The 23195-nt window shown below is 47.9% G+C and overlaps 1 protein-coding gene across 1 annotated transcript; it reads right to left on the bottom strand.

Annotated features, from left to right (window-relative positions):
• Positions 1-34: 34 nt before the first annotated feature.
• BSG (basigin (Ok blood group)) lies at positions 35-21939 on the bottom strand. Its single transcript, XM_067558862.1, has 8 exons — positions 21743-21939; positions 8930-9089; positions 6048-6136; positions 5381-5517; positions 4876-5149; positions 3197-3221; positions 2730-2801; positions 35-1323 (listed from the first exon to the last, which is right to left on the bottom strand). Exons 1-7 carry the CDS (start codon positions 21822-21824, stop codon positions 2744-2746), a joined length of 825 nt encoding a protein of 274 aa, XP_067414963.1. The 5' UTR covers positions 21825-21939; the 3' UTR covers positions 35-1323; positions 2730-2743.
• Between the last annotated feature and the right edge of the window lie 1256 nt (positions 21940-23195).

Here is a 23195-nt window from a genome sequence, read left to right as displayed (position 1 = left end):
GTTGAAAGCAGGAATCAGAATGCACACAAACGGGAACAGAAAAAAGGATTCATCTTTATTTGTGAAGTTTGTTAACAGATGGAATATTTCAATGCTAGCCAACAATACAGGTGATGAATACAGTCTGCGTGGCGCATTCATCCACTCGCAGGCTCCTATGTCACAGAGAAACACTGAGATGGCTCGAGCACCAGGAAACATGCAGTTAATCTGCTCCTCCTGGTGCCGCCGGCATGACAGATTTGAACATGCACCCCTGTAGCCCAAGACTCACTCCAAGACTCAGTCCCACCCCCCAGTGTAGCAACATTAAAAAAAGAAACTAACAAAACAGTGTGAAATAAGTTAACTAGTCACATTTGCTCAGTTTCCAGCTTTAAAAGATACCCCCTAAGTTGTCTTTGTTGTTTAAGAGGGTAAATAAAGCAGCCCTGCTGAGAGAGACAATGGTGCAGGAAGTCTGTGAGAGTAGCTATGGCATTGATCGATGGTGGGATGCGGGGTGGGGATTCCTGCAGATATCTGAGGATTTCCCACATCACCCTCTTCTGCCCATTCCCCAGGAGGCTGAGCCACAGAGACAACCCTCGCTGCCACAGAGAGGCACCCCTGTGTGGGAGCACACACCACCCAGCCTGGGGAAGCTTGTTCAAGACTCATCATAGTTCTGTAAAGTCTCTCTTATAGCCAGTGTGTAACCGGCTTCTCACTTCCTTGGGTCAGACCAAGTCTCCTCAGAAAGGTTACCGAAACAGTTTCTCCCTGACATGCACAAAACAGGGCAGGATGACAGGGCTACTGGGAAGACACAGCAGGCCGGCTGTGTCCAACAGGAAGGTTCACGCTAGCCTTCATGCTACTCACTTTCATGGAGACATCAGTTCTCTCTTTAGCTCCCCGCTGGGACTAGGACCAGAAATCAGGACAGGGGGAGGCACTGACTCCAGAGAAGTGCAGTGTCTGCAGACACACTCCAATCCCTCCCTTCCACACCACCTTCTCCCCCTGATTAACACTACACACTGCACAAAGCCAGCAACACTCCACACAGGTCGCACTGCCACCACTCCCTCCATGCACCAACACTGAGACCTAGGACAAAAGACAGCCAGTGACCAAGACTACCAGCAAAGGGGCTAAAGTTTACAGGTAGAAAAACCCTCCCCACAGCTCTTTAAAAAAAAAAGTGTATATTTTAGAAGCTACAGCTTAAATTTGTTTCTTTAAAAAGTGAAGTAATTGAATTGCAACGATGCCCCAGGATATTCTTGGTGCTACTTTGCAAAACAAAACATCCAGGTGATCTCTTCAGCTACACGCCACCTGGCAGGAGAGACAGACAGACAAGCCAGTTAGGCGCTGTGGGGAAGTACTCAACCCAGGCAGTTTTACTTCAGACATCTAGGGGGTGCTGTGCTCAGAGGCAGTACAATGGAGAATGGGGGTCAAACGCCCACGCTCAGTTTGAGGTTAGGCAAATCACTTAGGATCTATCTACACAGATTATTAGGATTATTATTAGACTATTAGGAAAACCTTTTTACTTAGGAGTGGTGAAGCACTGGAATGGGTTACCTAGGGAGGTGGTGGAATCTCCATCTTTGGAGGTTTTTAAGATGTGGCTTGACAAATCCCTAGCTGGGATGGTTTAGTCGGGGATGGTCCTGCTTTGAGCAGGGGGTTGGATTAGATGGCCTCCCGAGGTCTCTTCCAATCCATATCTTCTATGATACACAGCAGCTGGGAGGGTGCTTTCCATGGTGGGTAAACAGACATTCACTAGCTGTGCTAAAAACAGTGTGGCCGCAGCAGCATGGGCGGCAGCTTGGGCTAATCAACGGAGCACAATCCCACACAACCCTCTGGGCATATACTGATGCGGCTAGTCCGAGTGGCTGTCGCCACGCTGCTACTGTTAGTGTGGCTAGTGCGTCTGTTCACCCCAGCTCAGGCGCACACATACCATAAGTCTCTAGCTTCCCCTCCAAGATGAAGATCGTCCTTTCTCCCACCCTTTGTCTACTCAAGACTCCGCAGGGCAGTGACTACGCTACTCTGCCACTGCGCCTTGCACAGGCATTGTTATAACTGTCTATTGTTAGAGTCAGTTTCAGGCCAGAAGGGGTCACTAGATCATAGTCTGACCACCTGTATATCTCAGGCCACCAACACTGCCCAGCACCTACACACTAAACCCAGGGACCAAATTAGATCCAAGTATTACAGCCCACTGGAGACTAGACTATTACATGCCACAGGCAGAGAATAGGAAGGACCAAGGTGCACCAGTGCCCGAGGCCGTGCAATTGGGCAAAGTAGCGTGAGTGAGTGGACATTCCCAGTGCTGGTGATTTGGGGTATTTACATGAGGGGGGAGGAAGTTTTTAACCAGACTTTGTCCCTTCAATACAATGGCTCCGGACCTCCAGCACGTGTGCCCCTGCAAAGCCAGAAACGTCTGCTGGCCCCCATTTCCTCCCTTAGAGAGGAGCTTCTGCTGCCGCTGCCCATCTGCATCCACCCCCTCACAACGAGTGACTCCAAACCCCACAACTGGAATAGTTATCCAGGGTTTGGACTGTCGGGGCTTCCAGCAAGTGGAGTTAAACCGAAGGGGGCGCACACCAGGGGCAGAGGCAAGGCCTCGGCATTGGTTGGGAGAGTAAACTACATCTCATTCTGTAAAGTGCAGCCAGCTGAGGGTTGAGGATGTTGCTGAGAAGCCTCACCTGGCCGCCCGCTCCTAGTTAGCATTTCTCTGACGGACGTTCTTGTCCTTGTGGTTTGGGGCATTGCTTTTCCTAGGGAAAGGGGGAGAGAGAAGGCAGTGAGATGAGAGCCAGAACTTCTTAGCACGACAAAGAAAAAACTTCCTGGCGGCATAGACAGCTAATGAGCCATCTCCCCCCACACAATGGAGCACAGTTCTAAAGTGGACAGATGTAAAGACAGGCACCCGGGACGTGGCGGGACAAGGTTATGAGCTGTCTGAACACAAAAGAAGTCTGCTAAGCTGCCGTTCCCAACCAGATACCGTGTACAGAGATCACATGATGGCAAGCTACTGGAAGGCATTTTTGGTAGTCTGTTGGCTTACTAGGGCACAAGTCAATCTCTGAATGCCCAGAAGTGTGCAAAGCATAATTTCTATTGTGTCTACACCAGCATGTCATACAAGAAGAGAGCTGGTACTCACAGTGGTGCAGACCCTCCATCATCATCTTCAGGCCCAGGATCGCATGGAAAGAAGGAAAAAGAAAGGTAAGGAAGCAGCCATTAGCCAAAGTTCACATATTGTACACCCTCCCTCCCACAGATCCCTGAACCTAGATAGGCCATTCTATACAGGCTGCTGCACACAAACTGAGATTACAGTGAAACTGCCGTCCCCTCGTGAGCCTCCCAACAGGCAATACAGCTGTCACTTCAGCACCCTCAAGGGATGTGAACTTAAGGCCAGAAGCAGCAGGAGAGCTGTATGGTTCCTAGGCAGTCGCCTATTTTTTGGCAAGGAATGGGCTTGTCAGTCCCAGGGATGGGAGGGGGATGCCCCTTCATGGCATCCCTAAGGACCAATAGCTGTCCAGGATAACTAAACTGCTCCCCCAACCCAGAGGAATTCTTGCACCACATTAACTGAGAGGTGGATCTGAAGGCCACACCTCCGGGGATTCGCTGGGCAGCTTTTTTCCAGCAAACTTCTCCAGTCAAGGCTGGAGTGTAAGCAGTCTTTACAGCTTCAGCGTGCTGGGCACAAAAATCAATTCTCAGTCACTCCCCAGAGGTATTATTCCTCTTTGGCACAGAGTTGGAGTGACTTGCCCAAGTCAGCAGCAGAGCCACAAGCACACCTGGTTCCTGCCTCAAATACTGCAGCCCAGCTGAGTATCCCAGACCCACACTGACACACAGACCCTGACGGCAAGCGAAGATTACTTTACATTAAACAGGAGACCTTCCGGAAAAGGGGGAGGAGGCTGAGCGACAGAGGCGCTGTGCCCCTCCCTCCCTACACACGTTCTGCCAAACACCCTGCTCTGGCTACGTCCACAGCACTGTAGCTAGGGAAAGACATCTCAGATGTCACCTGAGAGGCACTCAGACCTTTCACCAGTTCATTGGCATCTGCTACCCTCTAACAGGAAAGGGCGCTGCACCATCGTTCCCATGGCCCACCCCCCAAAATACCACCAAGTGGTAAGGCCCAGGATACTGCAATTGGGCCTCCATGGGCATTTTGAAGATTACACGCAGCTGGTGAGAGGACTGATGCAGAGTGACAGCTGGAGCTGTCTCTTCCACTTACCATGTGAGGTACCACCCAGCAGCAGAGGAGGGAAGAGAGTGGAAAGATAATGCCAGCAGAGACATTGGTCACAGCCATGTTCTCAGTCATCCCAGAAACCCACCACCACATAAACCTCCAGGGAAAGCACCTGAAGCAGCTCAACATAAGCTTCTGGCAACTCCCTTCATCAGGGGGCCAGAGTTGGAGGCATCTTTTTACAGAACCAGAACTAAGCAGTTGGCTGCAGTGTTCTGTAGGTAGCTTTTGGGAATCTATAATCCCCTTTCAGAAGATCTTGGCAACATCTGCTCAAAGAGTTTCTGATCAGATCACCTTCGCTACAAGTCAGCGAGTAATTATTCTCCACAACGTGACTGGCTACTACCAATGCAACATCCTTGTGTTAGGAAGAGATGAGGAGGATCTCAGCCTTTTGGCTATGCTCAGGGATCATTTTACCCAACACAGCTCTAATCAGAGACTGTACCTATTCTTGGTTGGAGCAGAAGGCACCCCGAGCAGAAAGATTTCCTCTTCAACATCTGATCAACACTACGTCTAAGCTCCCGAGTAAGATGGTATCTTACCATCAAGGACCTCATCCGGCTTTCTCCTCTTCTCATAGATAAAGATGATGGAGACAAGAATCAGCACCTCTGCCACAATGCCCAGGAAGGGCCAGAGCGCTGCCAGGCGGCTGCGAACCCGCAGGCCCACTATGGCGCCATCGGTGCCCAACTCATTGGTGGCGTTGCAGAGGTACTCGCCTGGGTCCATCCCGATGTCCAGGTTAACAATGCGCAGCTCTGTTTTGTTCCCGCTGGACTTGATGAAGAACTTCTCTGTGTCATTGATGATGGGCTGGAAGGGGGTTGGGGGGGGGGGGGGGGAAGCAAATTATCAGGGACAGCCTCTCATGGCTCAGCTTTGATCACCATACTACTTGCAATTCCACCCCACATGGACCCCCCACCCCTTGCTCACTGAAGTACATACGGAGAGGCCTACCACAGGGTTACAGCTCAAGATAAGGGATAAGCTGTCCCCTCCCCCCCACTACTCCAGGAACAGATGTCCAGCCAAGGTGCTCACCTCATTCACATCGTCATCGATCCTGTACCAGGTCCACTGATTAACAGGAGGATACGAGTTACACTTGCAGACCAGGACCCCCGTGTCCCCCTCGTTCCCATGCTCAGATTTCTTGTAGGCCGTCACGTGTGGCTTAACTGCAGAGAAAAGCAGCCCAGACAAAAGGGATTTAGACCGCCTGCTTGGGCTGCGAGTGCTGTAGGCCACCTAGCAGGCGTCACGGGCAAGGTAGCCATAGGCTTGTATTTCAGTCTGAGAAACAGGCCTCTGGCGCCCATCCCTCAGCCCTTCTCTCGGAAGGCTGGGCATTCACGGTGCTTCCAAAGCAGACAAGTGGCACATTAGATGATAAGCAATTGCAGGGATTCATGGTTCAAGACCACCTGATCAGCTACTAGAGATCTTCAGTCTCCATGGGGATCACTCACTGTGTTCAGGAAGGCAGAGGGTGGTTGCACCTTAGGTTCTGTTTACAAGCTGCTCGAGAGTAACCCTACCAGCAGCGGCCTGGAAGGAATTTCCTCTCCCAAGCCTTCCCCATTTACTGCCAGAAGCAGCTGTTACCATGTAGGAGAACGCTTGCCAGAGCAGAGTGTCCTGAGAGAACATACCTACCCGCCCCCCCTTATCCCTCCCGACCCCTGAGAGGAGATGCTAGAATAGTTACCTGTCACGAATACAAAGCTGCTCACAGGCGGGTTCGTTTCGAAGACGCACTCGTACACGCCTGAGCTGTCTGCATTCAGCTCACCTATTCTGTAAGGAGGAGGACATGAGCTGGGATATGTAGGGGCTGTCATGGCCTGTCACATGAACAAGAGCAGGGGGACCATCCTGTCACTAGCTCAGAGCTGGAGACTGGAAAGGAATAGCCAGCTCCAAGCATGTCGGAAGCAGGGCTGCCCTTTCACCTATGAGCAAGAGAAATAGGCCGACTCTCCTGCTTGGGCAAAGGAATCGGATGTAAAAAATATTTAAATCCATCCATATGTTTAAAGTCCCCAGTACAAACCTTCCTTCCCTCTCCCTTCCCCACCTCCCTTATCTCTACTGAGCATAAGGTCTGTCAACCCACAGCACTGTCCACCCAGCCAAATTGCTTGGTTTTAAGTTCCTATCCAGACAGAGAAACCTGTAACTCACCACACACCTGTCCTTCCTTCCTTCCTCTCTCTGCCTCCCTCAGCCACCTCAGGGCAAGTCCACACTGCAATTAGGCACCAGTGGCTGGCCCGTGCCAGCTGACTCAGACCCACGGGGCTCAGGCTGAGGGGCTGTTGGATTATGGTGTAGACATGTGGGCTTGCACTGGAGCCCAGGGTCTTGGACCCTGCAAGGTAGGAGGGTCCCAGAGCTTGGGCTGCAGCCTGAGCCCAAATGTCTACACACTACAATTAAACAGCCCCTTAAGCCCAATCTCCAACTGCAGCATAGACATAGTCTGATTGCTTAGGGTGAGTTTTTCTCTGCAGTTAATGTGGAGCTGTGAATGCCAGGATAAAACCAGTCAGGAAATCCAAGGTTGTGAAGCACTAGCCGTGAGGTTGTATTTAGTGTAAACTATCTCCAGTACGCGCCTCTTTCTTTCAGGCAACAAAGGCCTCAGAAGCTAACTTGAAACGAACTCTGCTGAGCAAAGCGATCACAAGATGTGCAACCAAAATAAGTTACTATCCAAATTAGAAAGACTCCGGATACACGGTCCCACCTCTCATGTGAGACATTTACCCCATGACTGCTCTGCAAATCAAGCAGCAGGATGGGTTTAAAAGACAGTTACTGGGGGAGCGACCGCTCAGCTCCCATTCAGAAATGCCCACCAAGCAAGAGCTGCACGTGGTGCTATGCAACGGCTTTCAAAAGTAAGAAAATCAGATCAGGGCAGAATAATCCAGCCGGAACCCAGAACCTGCTGTTTGTGTCCTGTGAAGTTTGCAGTGACAGGATTTGATGGATTAAAGTTGCCTCACAACAAACGCTTGATTCTGCAGCCCAGTGATCCCCAATGCTGGGGGCAGAGTTTTACTGCTGTTATTGCACAGACACAATGGGTGGTTTGTTAGTTCTGCTGCACTCAGAGTTTTCCCCCTTCCAAAAGCCACTCAAGCTAAGGAATTGAGGTCATACGAGGGAGGCTGGGTTAGAAACACTTTAATCCTTGTTCAGATCCCTGTTGCTATGGGGAGAGAGGCACGTCCGGCCCCTGCCCTACAAAAGGACGTGATGCCTCTCCTGCTGGCTGGGCCAGTGCCAGCAGGGGCTGATGGTAATGAGACTGGAAAGCTCATTGCACCGTTACAATGGGGCTGGTATTCCAGTTTCCACTCAGCCACAGCCTGGGAATAGAAAGGCTCAGGCAATGACCCTTTTAACTAGCAGGGCAGCTATCCAACTCTCTGGGGACGCCATACAGGACCCTGGAAACATACCAGAGGAGGACTGCGCAGGAAAATCTTTCCTAACTCAAGTGCAGACAAACAGAACACATCCTGGAGTCTCCTGCACCACATGTGGCCCTCTGCAGGAGCAGGACAGTTCACTTCCTGTCCAGAGAGCAGGAATGTTGGTTTGATTTGTCTGAGTGCCTTCAAACATTGCTTTGCATCAAAGCCATTTCCCCAAGCTTATCGCAAGGAACCCTACTGTTGCAGCTCGGCCCAAAGTCAACATGTCAGACAAGTCAGAAGGAATGAACTTAGGCCAGTTTAATACATACTTTTAATTATGCCTTTTAGCCAAGGGACTCAGTGTATTATTCCTATGAGGCAAGTCCCAGTCTCTCCATTGGTGTGAGACCTGACAGTTGCTAATCTGGGACCAGAACCCAGGTTCCTCATCTCTCAGGCCCCCTGACACCACACAGCACCTCTGTGCAGTGCTGAAGCATTAAAATCCCACCTGAATGCTCGCAGTCCTGCAGGATAAGTTTTAGGATGCCAGGGCTGTACAGAGGTGCTGAGTGGTGTGGGGGGTGTTCGATCCTTTGAATTGTTGCATGAACTCCAGTGTGTTTTATCCCAAGGCTGTCCAACCCTAGTTCATGCAACAATTCAAAGGATCGAACACCCCATACACCACTGCTTGTTCAGGAGGCAAAAGAAGGAGTGGCTTGCAGAGTCATAGCAGAGGCCAGATATGCAATTAGCTCGGGGCCATGTTACACCTTCTACTGTTACAGTTTAGAAGAGGGAAGGAATTTCCTCTCTGGGACACACTGGCAGGGGCATTGGGTTTCACAGGGTTGGTTAAAGGAAGTAAATTTCCCACTTAGTGCTTTAGAAGGCAGGATTTCTGGTAGCATCAGTATGGTCAAGTTTTCCACAAACAAGGGGGCCCTGAGCCTCAAATGAATCTTAGTCCTGATAACCTATGCTGTTATTGTTCCCAAGTTTGGATCCTTCTCTGAAGTACCTGTCCTATATTTATAGTTGGTTCCAGGACATTGCCATTTGGGTCTGGCTGACCTGAAGTATCAGCTGCCTTAGGCAGAACTTTTCTTGGGACAGACCAGAGCAAGAACAATATCCCCCCATGCCCTCAGATACCTACTTGTAGGAGGTACGTTCAGACGTTTCCTTATCTGATGCCAAAGTCTTGTCTCCCTTCTTCCACACGTGGCCCACGATCGGAGACTGAGCTTCGGTTATGTTACAGAAAATCACAACATCCGAGCCAGAAGTCACATTTGGGGAGGTTTCTATGGAAGGATCTGCATTCATAACAAACCTTAATTAACACATGGCATTTATATGGGGCCATTTTACCAGCTAATACACCTGCCTTAGGACCTTTAAAACATAGAACATATAAATCGCTCACCTTCTCCATCACAGCTTTTCACTTACCATTTATCAGTTTCTTACAAACAGCAAGGGTATCAGCAAGGGAGTGCAGGAAGAGTCAGACAACCAAGTCTTGAGCACATTTGGCAAAAGGCAACTATGTTCTCTTCACACTCCTTAGCACAGCAAAGTAGAATCATTCTCCAAACCCTCTCTAGACAGTTTGGAGCCTCCTGCTCTCTCAGGAGTAGTTGTGCTTAATATTCCATCACAGCTAAGTGCTAATCAAAGCACAACCTTTTCCATTGCATAGATGAGCAATTACAAGGGCACAGCTCCATAAGCAGTGTTATTTACTTCAATTTTTTCATACCTGTCCGGATTTAACAGATTTAATTTCACCTGGTGATTGGAGGACCACAATCCAGTCCATTTTTTGGATGGAAAAAAAACACAATGTAAGTTCTGTGTGACTGGAATCCAGCCTGCCCATCTCAAATCAGCATAGCTTCACTGATTTGGGTGGATTTACACCAGTTTAACAGGAGGATCAAGTCCTGGCTCTCTGGCGTCTGACAAGAAAGGTGATCTAACCTGTTGTCACACAACTAAGAGGAAAAATTCTATTCAAAGGGAGAGGGAAGTCTCTGGGAAAACAGCTCAATCAATGGAAACTACTAAGCAGTCAGCACAAAATAATGGAGCCACCCACTCCAGCCCTCTCTGAACAAACATTTTGTTCAGGGCTGAAAAGCACTTAGGATGGTAAAAATAAGCTAACAACAGACTCCAGCAATTGTCTTCCACTGGAAGTCTGTGCATTACCTAGAACATTTACATTATCCCTAGAACATACACAGATAATGCTATAACCATTCAGTTCCAATGATTTCAGGAGCCAAGATACCATCTTAAGTAATGAAGTTAAATTTGATTTCCATGTATTAGTCCAAGTTTCAGCTACTGAGAGGAAAAAGATCTCTTCTAACTCGAAAATTGGACTTTCAGCTCTCTAAGAGAAAGCTGCTCACTTCCACAGTACAGATAACTACAGTCACATTATCAGTGTCACACACAGACACATACGGCCATTTCAAAAATGGTTGTATCACCAGAAACTAAAAAGAATTTGATCGCCACAGCTCGTACTGCTAGCAAGGAAGAAAGCGTGAAAGCAAGATTGATCACAGGTGCAGAAGTTGGAAGGAACTGTAGGGAAGGGTTGGTTTGTCAGTGGTGGTTAAGGAAGAGTCTACCAACAGAATCAAGACTCTGAATTCTGCGAGTCGGCGTTGGGACACCAAGGCACCTTAGGACAAGCAGCAGCACATTCTAGTTCTTTGGGCTCCGAAAGGTACAGGACGGTTGGATGGTGTTTTGGCTGGGAAGTCACAACCCTTTTTGAGCAGGGCCATTGTGGATAAAATCACAGAGGGTGAAGGGAATCACAGGAGGGTAGGAGTCTCTCAGTTCTACACTCAGGACGGGAGGGTGAGGAGAGTTTTCAGGAAGTCACAGGACACAAGTGCAGGGGCAGGCCTGGCCAAACACTCAAAACATCGCAGTGTCTGAGCAACTGACAATGCCTCAGTGCGGCCACTCACGTTCGATGACAAACATGTTAGCCTGGGAACGGATCCACTTGACTTTGGGGCTCTTCGACAAGTGGTTGCGGTCGGGGTCGTTGCTAGCCCGGCACTCATATGTGCCTGAGTCGTTGAGAGTGAGGTTTGCGATGGAGATGGTGCTGGTAGAGTGCAGGTTGTAGGTGGCGTTGATTTTGACACGGTCCTGCCGTGCACCATCCCAGAGCTGAGCATAGGTCTCATTCGGCTCATCTCTCTCGAACCACCATTGGATCTCAGGGATAGGACTGCCGATCGCCTCGCAGTGCAATTCCACACTGTCCTCAGTCAGTTTCTTTTGAGACAGTGGTGACTTTATAAAGCCAGCTATGAGTTGGAGAGGTATTAGTGCAAAGCATTAGTGCAAAGAGAGAATTCAGCCACATAGATTTTAGCTGTTTTAAGCAGGTGCAACACAATATTGCTTCAGAAGAAAACATCTTCCCCCCAACCTAGCACCGCTCCGATGTGTGCTATATCAAGCTGTGCTGTTAGGACATAGCAATACAAAACAATGCTTTCCACCAGCTCTGCTAGTTTGCATTTTACAAGCTACTACAGAACCAGAGCCTATAACTAGCAAAGAACATGGAGCTGAAACATGATACTCAGAGTGACACATGCAACTCAGCGCCACTGTTTATACATTCTAGTGCCACTGCCCTAAGCACAAGTGTGAGCTCTTTCCATCTGCCCTGTGCAGCAACACTAGAAGCCCCCGTCAACTTAATGAAGAGCAAGGAGGCAAATAAAATCAATTGCCTGTGCAAAATGCTAGATGTGTGTGCAGAGCAAATAAGTGTTGGCATAGGGGTGGAAGAAAAAAAATCGGAAAGTGTGGTTGAGTTCTTAAATAGGTTGGAAGCCGAGATGGAGGGACCAGGTTGTTTTTTGGGTTTTTTTGCAGCAGAATGCACATCAGTCACAGAATCTAAGCCTTGATTTAAGACAGAAATTAAGTTTTTAGCCCTTACAGCAGTAAAGGACCCCCCCCACACACATGTGAACAGAGTAACTGAGGCAATGCTAGCTGCCCAAGCATGCGGAAAACCTAGAAGAGGAAGTCAACAGCTACCCCAGTTCAGTGACAGGGGCATTGACTCTGGAACCTAATGACAACATGGCTCACTACTTTGCTGCTAGTCGTGTGCTTCCCCCTCATTGTTAAATGCAGTGTTGCATATTATGAGGATGAACCAGGTGAGTAGCATTGAGGGTTACAGTGGAATTAAGAGTTTGACCCCTCTGTGCCTGCCCAGAAGCAGGAGGTGAAGAGAAACGGGCAGTCTCTTCCCCAGTGCCAAAATATCAACATCCTTGGTGCCAAGAACCCAGAGCTTCCAATCCTCTTATTCATAAGGCTCAAAGCACTTCAAAGATGGGGGACACATCACCACCCCCATTTGGCAGATAGGAAAAGAGACGTCTGTGGCTTTGGTGGTTTTTTGGGCTGCGGGGGGTGGAGAAGGAGGAGGGGGGCAATGGTGAGAGAACATGACTAGCCAAGTTCAGCAGCAGAGCTGAGAATATGACTCTGGTCTCCCGCCGCCCAGTCCCATGCCCGATTCACCAGATTGCGTGAACGATGTTAATCACATTTAATTCAGTTACAAAAACCACCTCATGTTTCTGGGAGTTTACTGGAAGCTGCAAAAGAAGTTTTCAATATGCTGCTGCATGTGGCATAAGTTAGGGGCCCGTGCTGCAGAGTTCAGACCCGTGTGCCACAAGGCTATTGCACAGAAGGCTGGCAGCATTTCCATTAGGAAAAAATCCAAATGATTTCAGGTGACTATAGGAGAGGCACTCTCTCTTTTACTGAGTCAGGATCCTGTCAGCTTCCACACTGGAGCTAGCAAAACTGATTTATAAACCAACCCCCAAAATTTCTCTCACTTGGAGAGTTATTATATGCTTTTGGTGTAGAACAGGCAAGAAAATTTTGTACCTGGACTAGTAAGTTATGATGAGTTTGAAAGACAGTTTTATACAAAACCTTTAATTGAGCAGTCTGTTTGCATTTTCTTTTTACTATTACGTCTGTGCTGTGACATGGTCTACCACAGTCCAGATCCTTCTGCTAGTTGATCATGCAGAGAAGTTACACCCCTGTGGGAGATGACTCTCTATTATGGAAGTGACAGATGTCACATTCAGTATTAGGATGGCTGCTGGTGTTGTGATCCTGCAGAAGAGATCAAACCCTTGCCACAGATTCGGTAAATCACAAATATGGTAGGAAAAGGAATCAAAGGCATGTGATACTCATCTGTATGCACATGAGTTTGATTCAAACATAGCTTAAGTCCCCCCATCCTCTTTAAGGTGATTTGATGAGTGCCTCAAATAACTAGGGAAATGCATCAAGCATAAGCTGCCATTAAAAAGATACTCTATTCTGATAAGCAGGAAAGCAGACACTAATGAAGCTACTTCAGGTATTCAGTTTTAAGCATGTCTGGATCAAAATGAAAAAAACTTCTGTAGATTAATGACGAGATTAAGAATTTAATATAAAATTCTGTTAGTCACTCTAAATCTTCTAAAAATTTCTACAAACTAGCTAATCCCTACATGAAAACTATTTTACAACTGGGAAAAGCGAGGCAGAGAGGCTGAATGACTGAGTTTTATGAACTCAGACCGCCGTTTGAATATTAATCTCTCTCGGAAGTGCCTGTGACACTAATTTTTTTTTTTTTTTTTTTTTTAAATGTGAGCTTTTCAAGGGCCAGGGGCTGGGACACAAGCCAAGAATTCCCATTGTTCACCACTTTTTATCCCTAAAAGGATTCCAAATCACTGCAAACACCTTCATGGAAGAGGACTGGACACAAGCCCATTTAAAACTGGACCCAATCAATACCGCACCTTGGGCTAAAAAATCTGCCTTGGTGTAAGCAGGTATTGCTCTTATAGTCTTAAGCAGTAGCTGCACCTAGTTAAACCAGGACGGAATTGTCCCCATGTGTCCACCAGTGACGCAGCAGCCCTCAGACAGACAGACCAAGGGTGAGGAACACAGGCAAAAGAGTCATTTGAAATGTATTAACTTTTTTTTGCATAGAGATTTCCAAGCTTTATAGAAAGACACGTCTGCACGTCCACCAAGTGAGAGACGTGCAAATTCCATCCTTGCCGTCACACTCCAAGTCAGATGACCACTGTTTAGAATTGGCCAAAGCCCGGCTCTCACCCGAGTCAGGGTGACCGGGTAGTATTGTACAGCGTTCCAGTTACTGCATCATCTGCCAGCCTTCTCGGCGCTAGTTGATCTGTTCTGCTTCAGAGATTCTTGCGGACTTGCTCTTAGTCACCCTACTGTGGATAGTTTCAGATATTTCAGCTAAGAAAAAAAGCGTAATTACAATGTAAGAGCGAATAACAGCTTTGTAAAATAGTCATGAAAATTCACTTTGTAAAGTTGGCTTGAAATGGACTTGCTAACAACTCAAAAGATACAGAGAACAAAGTCATTTTTACTCAGCTGAAGCAAGCTCAATTTTGTATAGATATATAAAGGATACATACATAGCTTTCAAGACCAAGGGAATGGTTAGGGAGTCTGAACATATTTGTTTCTATTGTGCTCAAGGTAGCAAAGTCCAGAGGATTCACCTATTGCACCCTTTCCATGAAATGGAAAGACAGCTCAGCACAGATGGATCTGTAAATCAACAGCCTTGCTGAAGTCAGAACTGCCAGGTATTGCACCACTTCAGATTATTTGGTCTTAAAATGGCTTACAGACAATCAGTTAACTATTTGGAGCCAGGAGCTACTGCTGTCAGAGCCAAATACTGCTTAAGGCCTGGTCTACACTTAAAAATTAGATCATTAGATATGAAACTATGTTGCTCAGGACTATAAAAAATTTCACACCCCGAGCATAGTGATTAGGTCGACCTAACTCCCAGTGTAGACCGAGCTAGGTCAATGGAAGAATTCTTCCATAGAAGCAGCTACCACCTCTTCGAGATTAACTAGTGGTGAAAAAACCTCTTCCGTCAACGTAGGAAGCATCTATACCATGGCGCTACAGCAGCACCACTGTAGCAGTGCCTTTGTAGTGTAAACATACTGTAAGTCACTATGGAATATGCCTCCCCCTGCCAATGCCTATGCGTTTCTTTGCAGGAAATAACGTATTTCTAGAGAAGTCATTTTTGAAAAGTGAAGAAATACTGAGTGACATCAGCTAAAACTACTGTGTTGGGTCAGGGGGTTTTCAGGAAGATTTACAAAAAACTAGCGTTACTTGTGACACATGCATCCTGTACAGTCACTCCAGACTGTGCAGCTCTCAGGCATGCTAATGGCAGCACTGCCAGCTACCTCAAATGCCAGGCCTCCCTACAGGGAACCAATTCACCCTTTACATAATTAAGTAAACTCCTGAAAGGCATATATATGCATACGTATATAAGAAAACAACAAGCCATATAATTGAGAGGGCCTTTGTTCATGCGCTCGCCTCCTATCAGGAAAAAAAGCCACAATAGTTCTTTTTTAACTGAGGCCCAACAGCAGCCCTGCAAACTGATCTTAGCTTGGTTAGCTCAAAGTCCCATTCGCCCATGGAGAGCTAGAGATGGGGCAACATGGAACAACAAATGTTAGTGCAACATTCTGGGGGAGGTCTGTGCCAGTCCCAAAGAAACTGCCATGGCCTACAAGGGTAGGGAGAAAGGTGTGGAATAAAGATATGAAACTGCAACACCCTCTAGGTGAGCGGGTACAAGAGAGTCTACCTGAAGTAGAATGACAATGCTAAAGGAAAACTCCACTGGCAACATTTTACAGGCATAAGGAGAGGTGTTGTTGTCGTTTTTAATTTATTTTAGAAAGGAGGAAAAATTCCCAAAGTTGTTCTAACAAAAAACAAGATCACTTCATTCACTTGTCTGCCAGTCAGATTCTCATTCCTGAATTCCCATCTGACCCGGCAGCAGCTTGCTTCAAAAGGTGATAAAAAAGAAGGAACCAATAAACAGTTTCATCACCACCAAGCCTAAATCAATTGCCAGCCAGAGAAAAGAAAGTTTAACTTAGCCAGGAACAATACGAGGCTTGGAAAGAGGAGTGAAATAAAGTTAAGTTTTTGTTACCTTAGTGGATGACTATATATATATTTTTGATTGTCCCAAATAAGAGTGGGTTTTTTGTTGGTTTTTTCTGTTTTTGTTGGTTTTTTTTTTTTTTTTTGGTGGGGGGGGGGGAGGGAATGTTTAGGGACAAGTGTTGATATTGTAAGATACCATTCTTTTTATAGAGTCATTTGTTTATTCTCAGATTAGATACTAGACTGATAACAAAGGTGTCCAGTATTATTTTATATGCCAAAGAATCCCAGTTTTAATATTAAGAATATCTTCTTGAATTTACTGTTCCCATAGTGACTTCAACAAGGATTAAGGGTCTCTCTCTTATATGATTTCTGTATGCAATCTTTGTAATAATTTTTGCTGCCTGAAGGTAGGTACAGTGGAATATATACAGTATTTTTAACTAAAGAACATCTCCACAAGATGCATATGTAACAAAGGCATGAGAGGATATTTACTCTTCCCATACACCAAGCTTTGCATACTTCTAGTACTAAGGAACTAATGAGAATCCTCTTCTAATACTAAATAAGTAGAGAACAATTTACACAGCTTTACAAGGTTTTATTCACCTGCTCACAAGGGGCAGGCAAGTACATTCGTATGTCAGAGCTGGCACTCTCTCTTGATTTTGCAAGACTGCTTGTTTTTGAATCACAAGCCTGTGATTAAACATTCTTAACTACCTAATTTTGAAGAGTAAAGGAAGCGCACACCATTCCTGTAAGAACCGGTCCCATTTCAACTACAGCCTGGTTTAAAGGGGGCCATTAAAATAAAGATTACTGCTGCACATACAAGTTGACTGTAGAGTGTTCACGACAAAATAAGTTGCTTCAAAATCACCACTCTAAGTTAGAGGGCCCCTTGTTTACAATTCAAACAGGCTAAAAGCTCAGCAGGTCTGTTTTGCTCATATGACAATAACCAAGTATTACTCCTATTTATTATGGGGGTAATAAAATCCTCTCTGAGCATTGATGGGGGAAAACTAATTGGATGAGTTAAAATGGGGGTTCTCAACCTTTTTATTTCTGAGCCCCTCCCCCCTCAATATGCTATAAAAACTCGACAGCCCATCTGTGCCACAACAACTGGTTTTCTGCATATAGAAACCAGAGTTGGCATTAGGGGGTAGCAAGCAGGACAATTGCCTGAGGCCCCACACCACAGGGGCCCCGTGAAGTGAAGTTGCAAGCTTTAGCTTCAGCCCAGGGTGGTGGGACCCTAGGCTTCTGCCCCACACAGCAGGGTTTTGACTTTCTGCCCTGGGGCGCAGAGTCTAACACTGGACCTGCTTACTGGACCTCCTAAAACCTGCACACGGCCCCTCAGCAGTCCCTGGACCTCTGGTTGAGAACCACTGAGTTAGAACATAAGACAGCAACCAATGGAGCATATGGCATTCTCTGGAGCTGATGAGAGTTCCTCCTAAGTCGTAGTACATACAGGTACAGTACAACCAGCATCAACTCACTGGAATGGAGCAATGTTAACTGCATGGTTTTCATTGGCCCTGGACTGGGGGGACGAGGGCGGAGGCAACAAGCGAGCAAAAAGGACAGGACATTCTCTGACAACTAAGAGCTCAGGAGCCTATGAGACTCTGCCATTTTACAGCCTGTTCATCTATCTGCCCCACAGAAAAAACACATGACGTGATAACTAACGTTCTCCATATGAAAGTCACCTTCATCTAAAAACAGACACTCCCTCTGAGCTAAGGGAGGAGCTGCTGCATTGTATCAACGCCTGGCTCTTGTAACTGACTGTCTGTCCTCATTTGGCTAAGCCTAGCAGACAGCTGCCTCCTCTCCCACAGCAGAACACTGGCTTTTGAGTATAGAAGACCCCTTTGCTTGTAGGGTTGACACTTGTTCCACAGTTCAGGAAGGGATATGTGAAGTTTTACAGACATTCCAGCTACTGATTGAGGCTCCGGATACAGCCTTCGTGCCCCCAAAGCCAAGAGGAATGTTTTATGTAACAGGGAGAGTAAATGAATAACCAAGTGAAAGGTGAGAGAACTTCAGGGAGTCAGAATCGCTCAGTTTTCCCCATGAATCTGGCAGAGAACAGCACGTTTCAAGCATGCACACAAGATACCTCCGTGTGAGATTAGCAAGGCCTGTATTCTAGGAGGGCATCATCAATTGTTCTTTCCAACAAAAACAGCCAAAAAAATTATTTCTTGGCACAGCAAAATTATAAGGAGAGTCACCATTAACATATAAAAATCTCATTTGTCTAAATCTGGGTTTTTTTAAACCTATCGTTGCACATGATTAAGAATTAGAGAGGAAAAAAATCTGCTTCCCCTTCCTCACTGGTTTTGTTTACTTGGTGTGATAGCTCTTTATTTTCCTATTTGTGTGGGTCTCACACAGCAACAAAGGAGGGAAAAGATAGAAAAGTGTAGTTGGAAAGCCAGACATTGTCAAGGGGGCTCAGAGGCAGGTACAGTATCCAATATTTTATAAGTATGTTAACTTAAAAATAAAGTATGTAAAGCTTAGTTTTGTTCAGAAAGGTAAGAAGCAAAGAGTTATTCATACATGATCATAAAGGAACTGAATAGGATGGAGAAGAAAAACACTTGTAAGTATTTGCCTATGTATTACTGGAATTGGTAAGAGCAGCTAAATCCATGTCCTGAACGCAGTCAAGATACTTTTTGACCTTTTTTTGAGAGAATCAATGAGTTAGACTGGAGTATGTCAAGTCATTTCTCTTACCTACACACTCATCACTACACACCAGCAAATCAGCCTATCAGACATTTCTATATTTGCTGTTTTCAAGTTCTCAGGATTTTTTTTATCTCAGTCCCATTAACAGAATCAAGCCATGAGAGGAAGGCTGCTGAGCTCCATTTAAAGGTTCTGTTTCGAGCCAGACTCGCGCTGTAACCTTTAAAGTCCTAATAAAAGAAGCCAGGATGTAACTATCCTGACATACCATGCAGTTCTCAGAGCACAGCAAGCTACTGAGCTGCCCAAATAGTGGCCTGAGTTATCTTATTAAACTATTTTTTCCAAGGCTTTGCCTAGTGTTGCACCCTAGCGTCCCATGGTCTCACTCCTTGGGAAAGTAGGAGCTAGAAACACAAAGCTCAAGAATATCCACCTCACTGCAGAAACTCTCTATGGGTAAGGGGGCACTGCAGACCTGATTGGCCCATTAAGGAATCCCCCTCAAAACTTTCTTGAGGTTAAGATGTGAGCTTCAGCATGAGGCTTTGACGGAGAGTAGGCAAGGAAAGAAGTTCTTTGTACAGAGGCCCCTCTGTTTAAGCAAAAAACAAACAAACAAAAAAAAAAACAAACAGCTGCCATATTGCACAGACAAAGCCCAACAGGAACAGAACAAATTTACAGCAAGACCAATACTTGACAAACTACATCACAGAATGACATTGGCATTAAAAAAATCAGATGTAAACTGAGCAAAGGGACAGACACATGACCACAGGAGACCAGCTGGTAAAGTTCCATACAACTGACAGATTGCCTAGAAATGCCAGTCGCCTGCCAGACTATTGAACTTTGAAGTACCTGCAGGAGAACAAATTCATGTGAGGGAGAGAGGATAGACACTTGCCCAAGCTTACTGCTTTGCCATGCTGGGGGGCAGGAGGGAAGGGAGGGGTGTTTGTGCATCAAATCTGATTTCTGAAGCATCTCATGTGAAATGAGACCTTTACATACAGCACAAACATTAGTTGGTCACATACTATATATGGGTCATAGACTATCTTAATTTCGAGAAGCAGGGCTAGGTATTAAAGTGTAGGGTTAGTGTCAGTCCTCTATAGAAGAATGCAAGCTCACTACAGATACCCACAACAAGGGGAGGGAGGAATGCAAATGCCCCATATGTAGCCCTGAACACCAGCTGTTCTAGTTTAATTTGTTGGACAGTGTGTCACAATCCTTAGGGGATGAAAGGTTTGGCGGTCGGGGGAACCATGCCATTTTCTGCCTTTAATCCTGCTGCGTAAACAAGATGCAGTTTTGCTGTGGGGCAATGTGAGAGCAAAACCATTTTATTATACTATTCATTCATTTCTCTCCCCCATATACTTGCCTCCTCTCAGTTTTCATTAGTTTGATTTGTCTGAGTTTATTTAAGTTTTAGAAAAATCACATACAGACTAAAGAACTCACAGTCACAAAAGTGTGAAATAGGCAAGACCATAACTGCAAGCGACATCCTGCAATGAATGAAGAACAAAGCCTTTCCCGTCATTCTGTGCAGTGTTAGGTCTGAATTAGAATCCTGGATCTTATTTTTTCCTCTATGGCTTAAGGCACCCCCATGGCTCCGTGTAAATAAATCCAGCAAACTTCTTTGATATCAGCTCAAGAGGTGGGAAACTGAAATGTCACAAAGCACCAGGAAATGCCAAAGCCTGGCCCATTTACAGCCATATTTCTATCTATGCTCAACATCATGCCTTTGCACATTTTTAACATGGCACCACACAGGCATTTCTAGGTACTACTAGTATATTATAAACACCTAAGAGATTAATGTGCCTGCATTGTTCCTCCATTAGCAGATTACTAACTGAAGCACCATGTAACACATTTACAGGGTTTAAAGTCTGAAGATTTGTTACTATTCAAAAATCTTTTGAGTTGATGAACTTGTGCTGTTCCAGTAACTAGACTAGCAACAATGAGTCAATTTTTTCTCTTTATATTTTGCTTTACTTCAAAATGGACACACACAGAGAAAAGAGAGCATCAAACAGCTTCACATTAAAAACAGAAAATGCTAATTACAGATTAAGGTGAGTTTCCATAGCAAGCACACACTCAATCCCAAAGAGAGATGATGGGCTGAGACATGGCAGCTCACAGCACTTCTGGGGTGAGTGGAACCCATCCTACACGTAACCACTCATCCAATCCACCATTTCCTTGACAGCCTTATTATGCTGGGGACTGTCCTCAGCTAGAGAGCTCACCCCAGGGGAGACTATGCACATCTGCCTCCCAATACTCCCTCAGCTCAGATGCCATCCTGGGAGAGCAGTCTCATACACACCCCTAATCCCCCTCCAACCCTCTTTCCTCGGGACTGTGGGAAGGAAGGTAACCACCACAGAGCTCCCTGCATTTGGGGGCATCCTAACCATGGGTAAAGGTAATGATCACCTACCTACCTACCTACCTACCTACCTGCCTCCCCCCCCGCACCGGGATATGCCCTGAGCACATGCAACAGTCCCAGCTGCCGCTCCCCCATTCTCCTCGCCCAAGATGCTGGGTCCTTCCTAAGGATCATATGCGCCCTGCCCCAGGGGAACTCCCTCTGTTTATACGAGCCCCAGCCGAGCTCCCACCCCTTCAGGATTCCTGTCCTGCTCAGGAAGCTCCCACCCAATCTTATCAAGGGAGGGGGGTCCCCCCTAAGCCAGTCTACCTTTCATGCCCAAATTCCCCACCATAGCCACTCTATTGCCAGCCGCCCCCTCTGGCACCTACCACCCCCCACAGGAGCGCCCCCCAGGGGAGTCCTAATCTCCTCAGATCAGAGTCCCAGCCTCCTCCTCACCCTCCACTCCCCACGAGCCTGCTCCCCTCCCCCGTCACCCCCAGCAAGGTCCCCCACAAGCCGCCCCTTCCTCTGGGTCCCAGTCTCCCCTCCCCCTATTCTGCTGCGGGGCCCCCCTCCCGCTGCAGGGTCCCGCCCCACAAAGGGGACCCCGTCTCCCCTCCCCCACAAAGGGGACCCCCCCCACTAGGCTTCCCGCCCTAAGGGCCCGTGTCCCCTTCCGCTACGGGGTCCCTCACAGGCCTCCCCCGGGAGAGGGGCCCAGCCCCGGCCCAGCGCGGCTCATACCTGCCCCGGAGGCGCCTCTCCCGGCGCAGAGCAGCGCGCCCAGCAGCCCCAGCACCAGCCCCGTGGCTCCGGCCAGCCCCATCTCCGGGCGACGCCGCGCGGCCCCTCGCTCGCTGACTCCTCCACCACCACCGGCCCCGCCGAGAGCCGCTGCGCGCGCGCACCGCCTGCCTCACCCGCCGCCGCGTCAAGTCACCTCGCGCCGCGCCGCGCTCGTCGCCTCGCTCCGGGCAGCCAGCCCAGCCACGCCCCTCGGCGGGCCACGGCGGCCAATCAGAGCGCCGCAGAGAAGGCGGGGGCACTGCCAATCCACTTGCCCTGGGGCGCCGCGCAGAACCTGAAGCGTCCCGCCCACCCAGCCGGTCCGACGGGGATAGCCAATCGCACGGCGAGGCCGAGGCCAGCGCCCCGCCCACTGACCTTCGGCAACGGCGAAGGACGGAATCCGGGAGGGAACATGTGACCGTCAGGGCTGTGTCCTCAAGAAACAGGGAGGGGCGGGTCTGCTGAGTGGTGAGGAGGGGAGAGTCACGTGCCCCTGTGGAGACGAGGAAGAGGGTGCGAAGGAGGGGTGAGGAAGGATTGCTGTAGCCTGGGGGAGGGGGAGGAGAAAGAGAAAGAGGAAGGGAAGAGAAGAGAAGAGGGGGGTGAGGCAGGCTGGGGGGTGGGGGAAGGGCAATGGCAATGGGGGTAGGGGGATGAGGCAGGCGGGGGAAGGGCAAAAGGAAGGGGAAGGAGACAGGCCTGGGGTGGGGGAAGGGTAAAGGCAGTGGGGGCAGGGGAAGGAGGGAGGCAGGCAGGGAGAAGGGCAGAGGGAGGGGGAGGAGGGGAAGGGGATAAGGTGGGGGGGGGGGGAAGGGAAGCGGGAGCAGACAGACACTTATGTCTGGGCCTGTCTCCATCACTGGCCAAGTGACTAGCTGCGGCTGCCCCAAGGCAATTAGAGAGAGCTCAAGTCACCACAGCAAAGCCCCACCTGTGTCTCAGACTGAGGCTGAATAAGAGCTCCCAAGGGGGCTGGTGTCTAAGCAGCACAGCATCCATCCCTGCCTCGGATGAGAGAATGGAGAAAAAGCAGAGATCGGGCCTTCACAGTCAGTTCTTCCTGCAGATCCCCCAGCCCACTGAGGCATCAGACTAGTGGAGCAGATGAACATAAAGGTCAGTTTTGTCCCATGGTCTAACTCATGGGAGAATTCCCCTGCCAAAGGAGCTGCTCTGTGATCTCTCTTCTTGCAGCTCCTGGCATAGGGAGCATGAGAGGGGATGAGGCACGAGTGGCATGGATATACATTTTGTGCTTTGGCAATGGGGAGGAACTCCATAGCTTGACCCACTAAGGCTGCCACGAGTTAGACCAGCACCAGGAGAGCTACTCTAACCTTACACTAAGGACTGTAAAAACAATGAGAGTCCTGTAGCACTTTAAAGACTAACACATTTCTGCAGGCAT

This window comes from Emydura macquarii, unplaced genomic scaffold (genome assembly GCF_026122565.2).
Source record: "Emydura macquarii macquarii isolate MOO-44397 ecotype Brisbane River unplaced genomic scaffold, CSIRO-AGI_Emac_v2 contig_306, whole genome shotgun sequence".
NCBI lineage: Eukaryota > Metazoa > Chordata > Testudines > Chelidae > Emydura > Emydura macquarii.
This window is presented reverse-complemented; position numbering and strand designations above follow the sequence as displayed.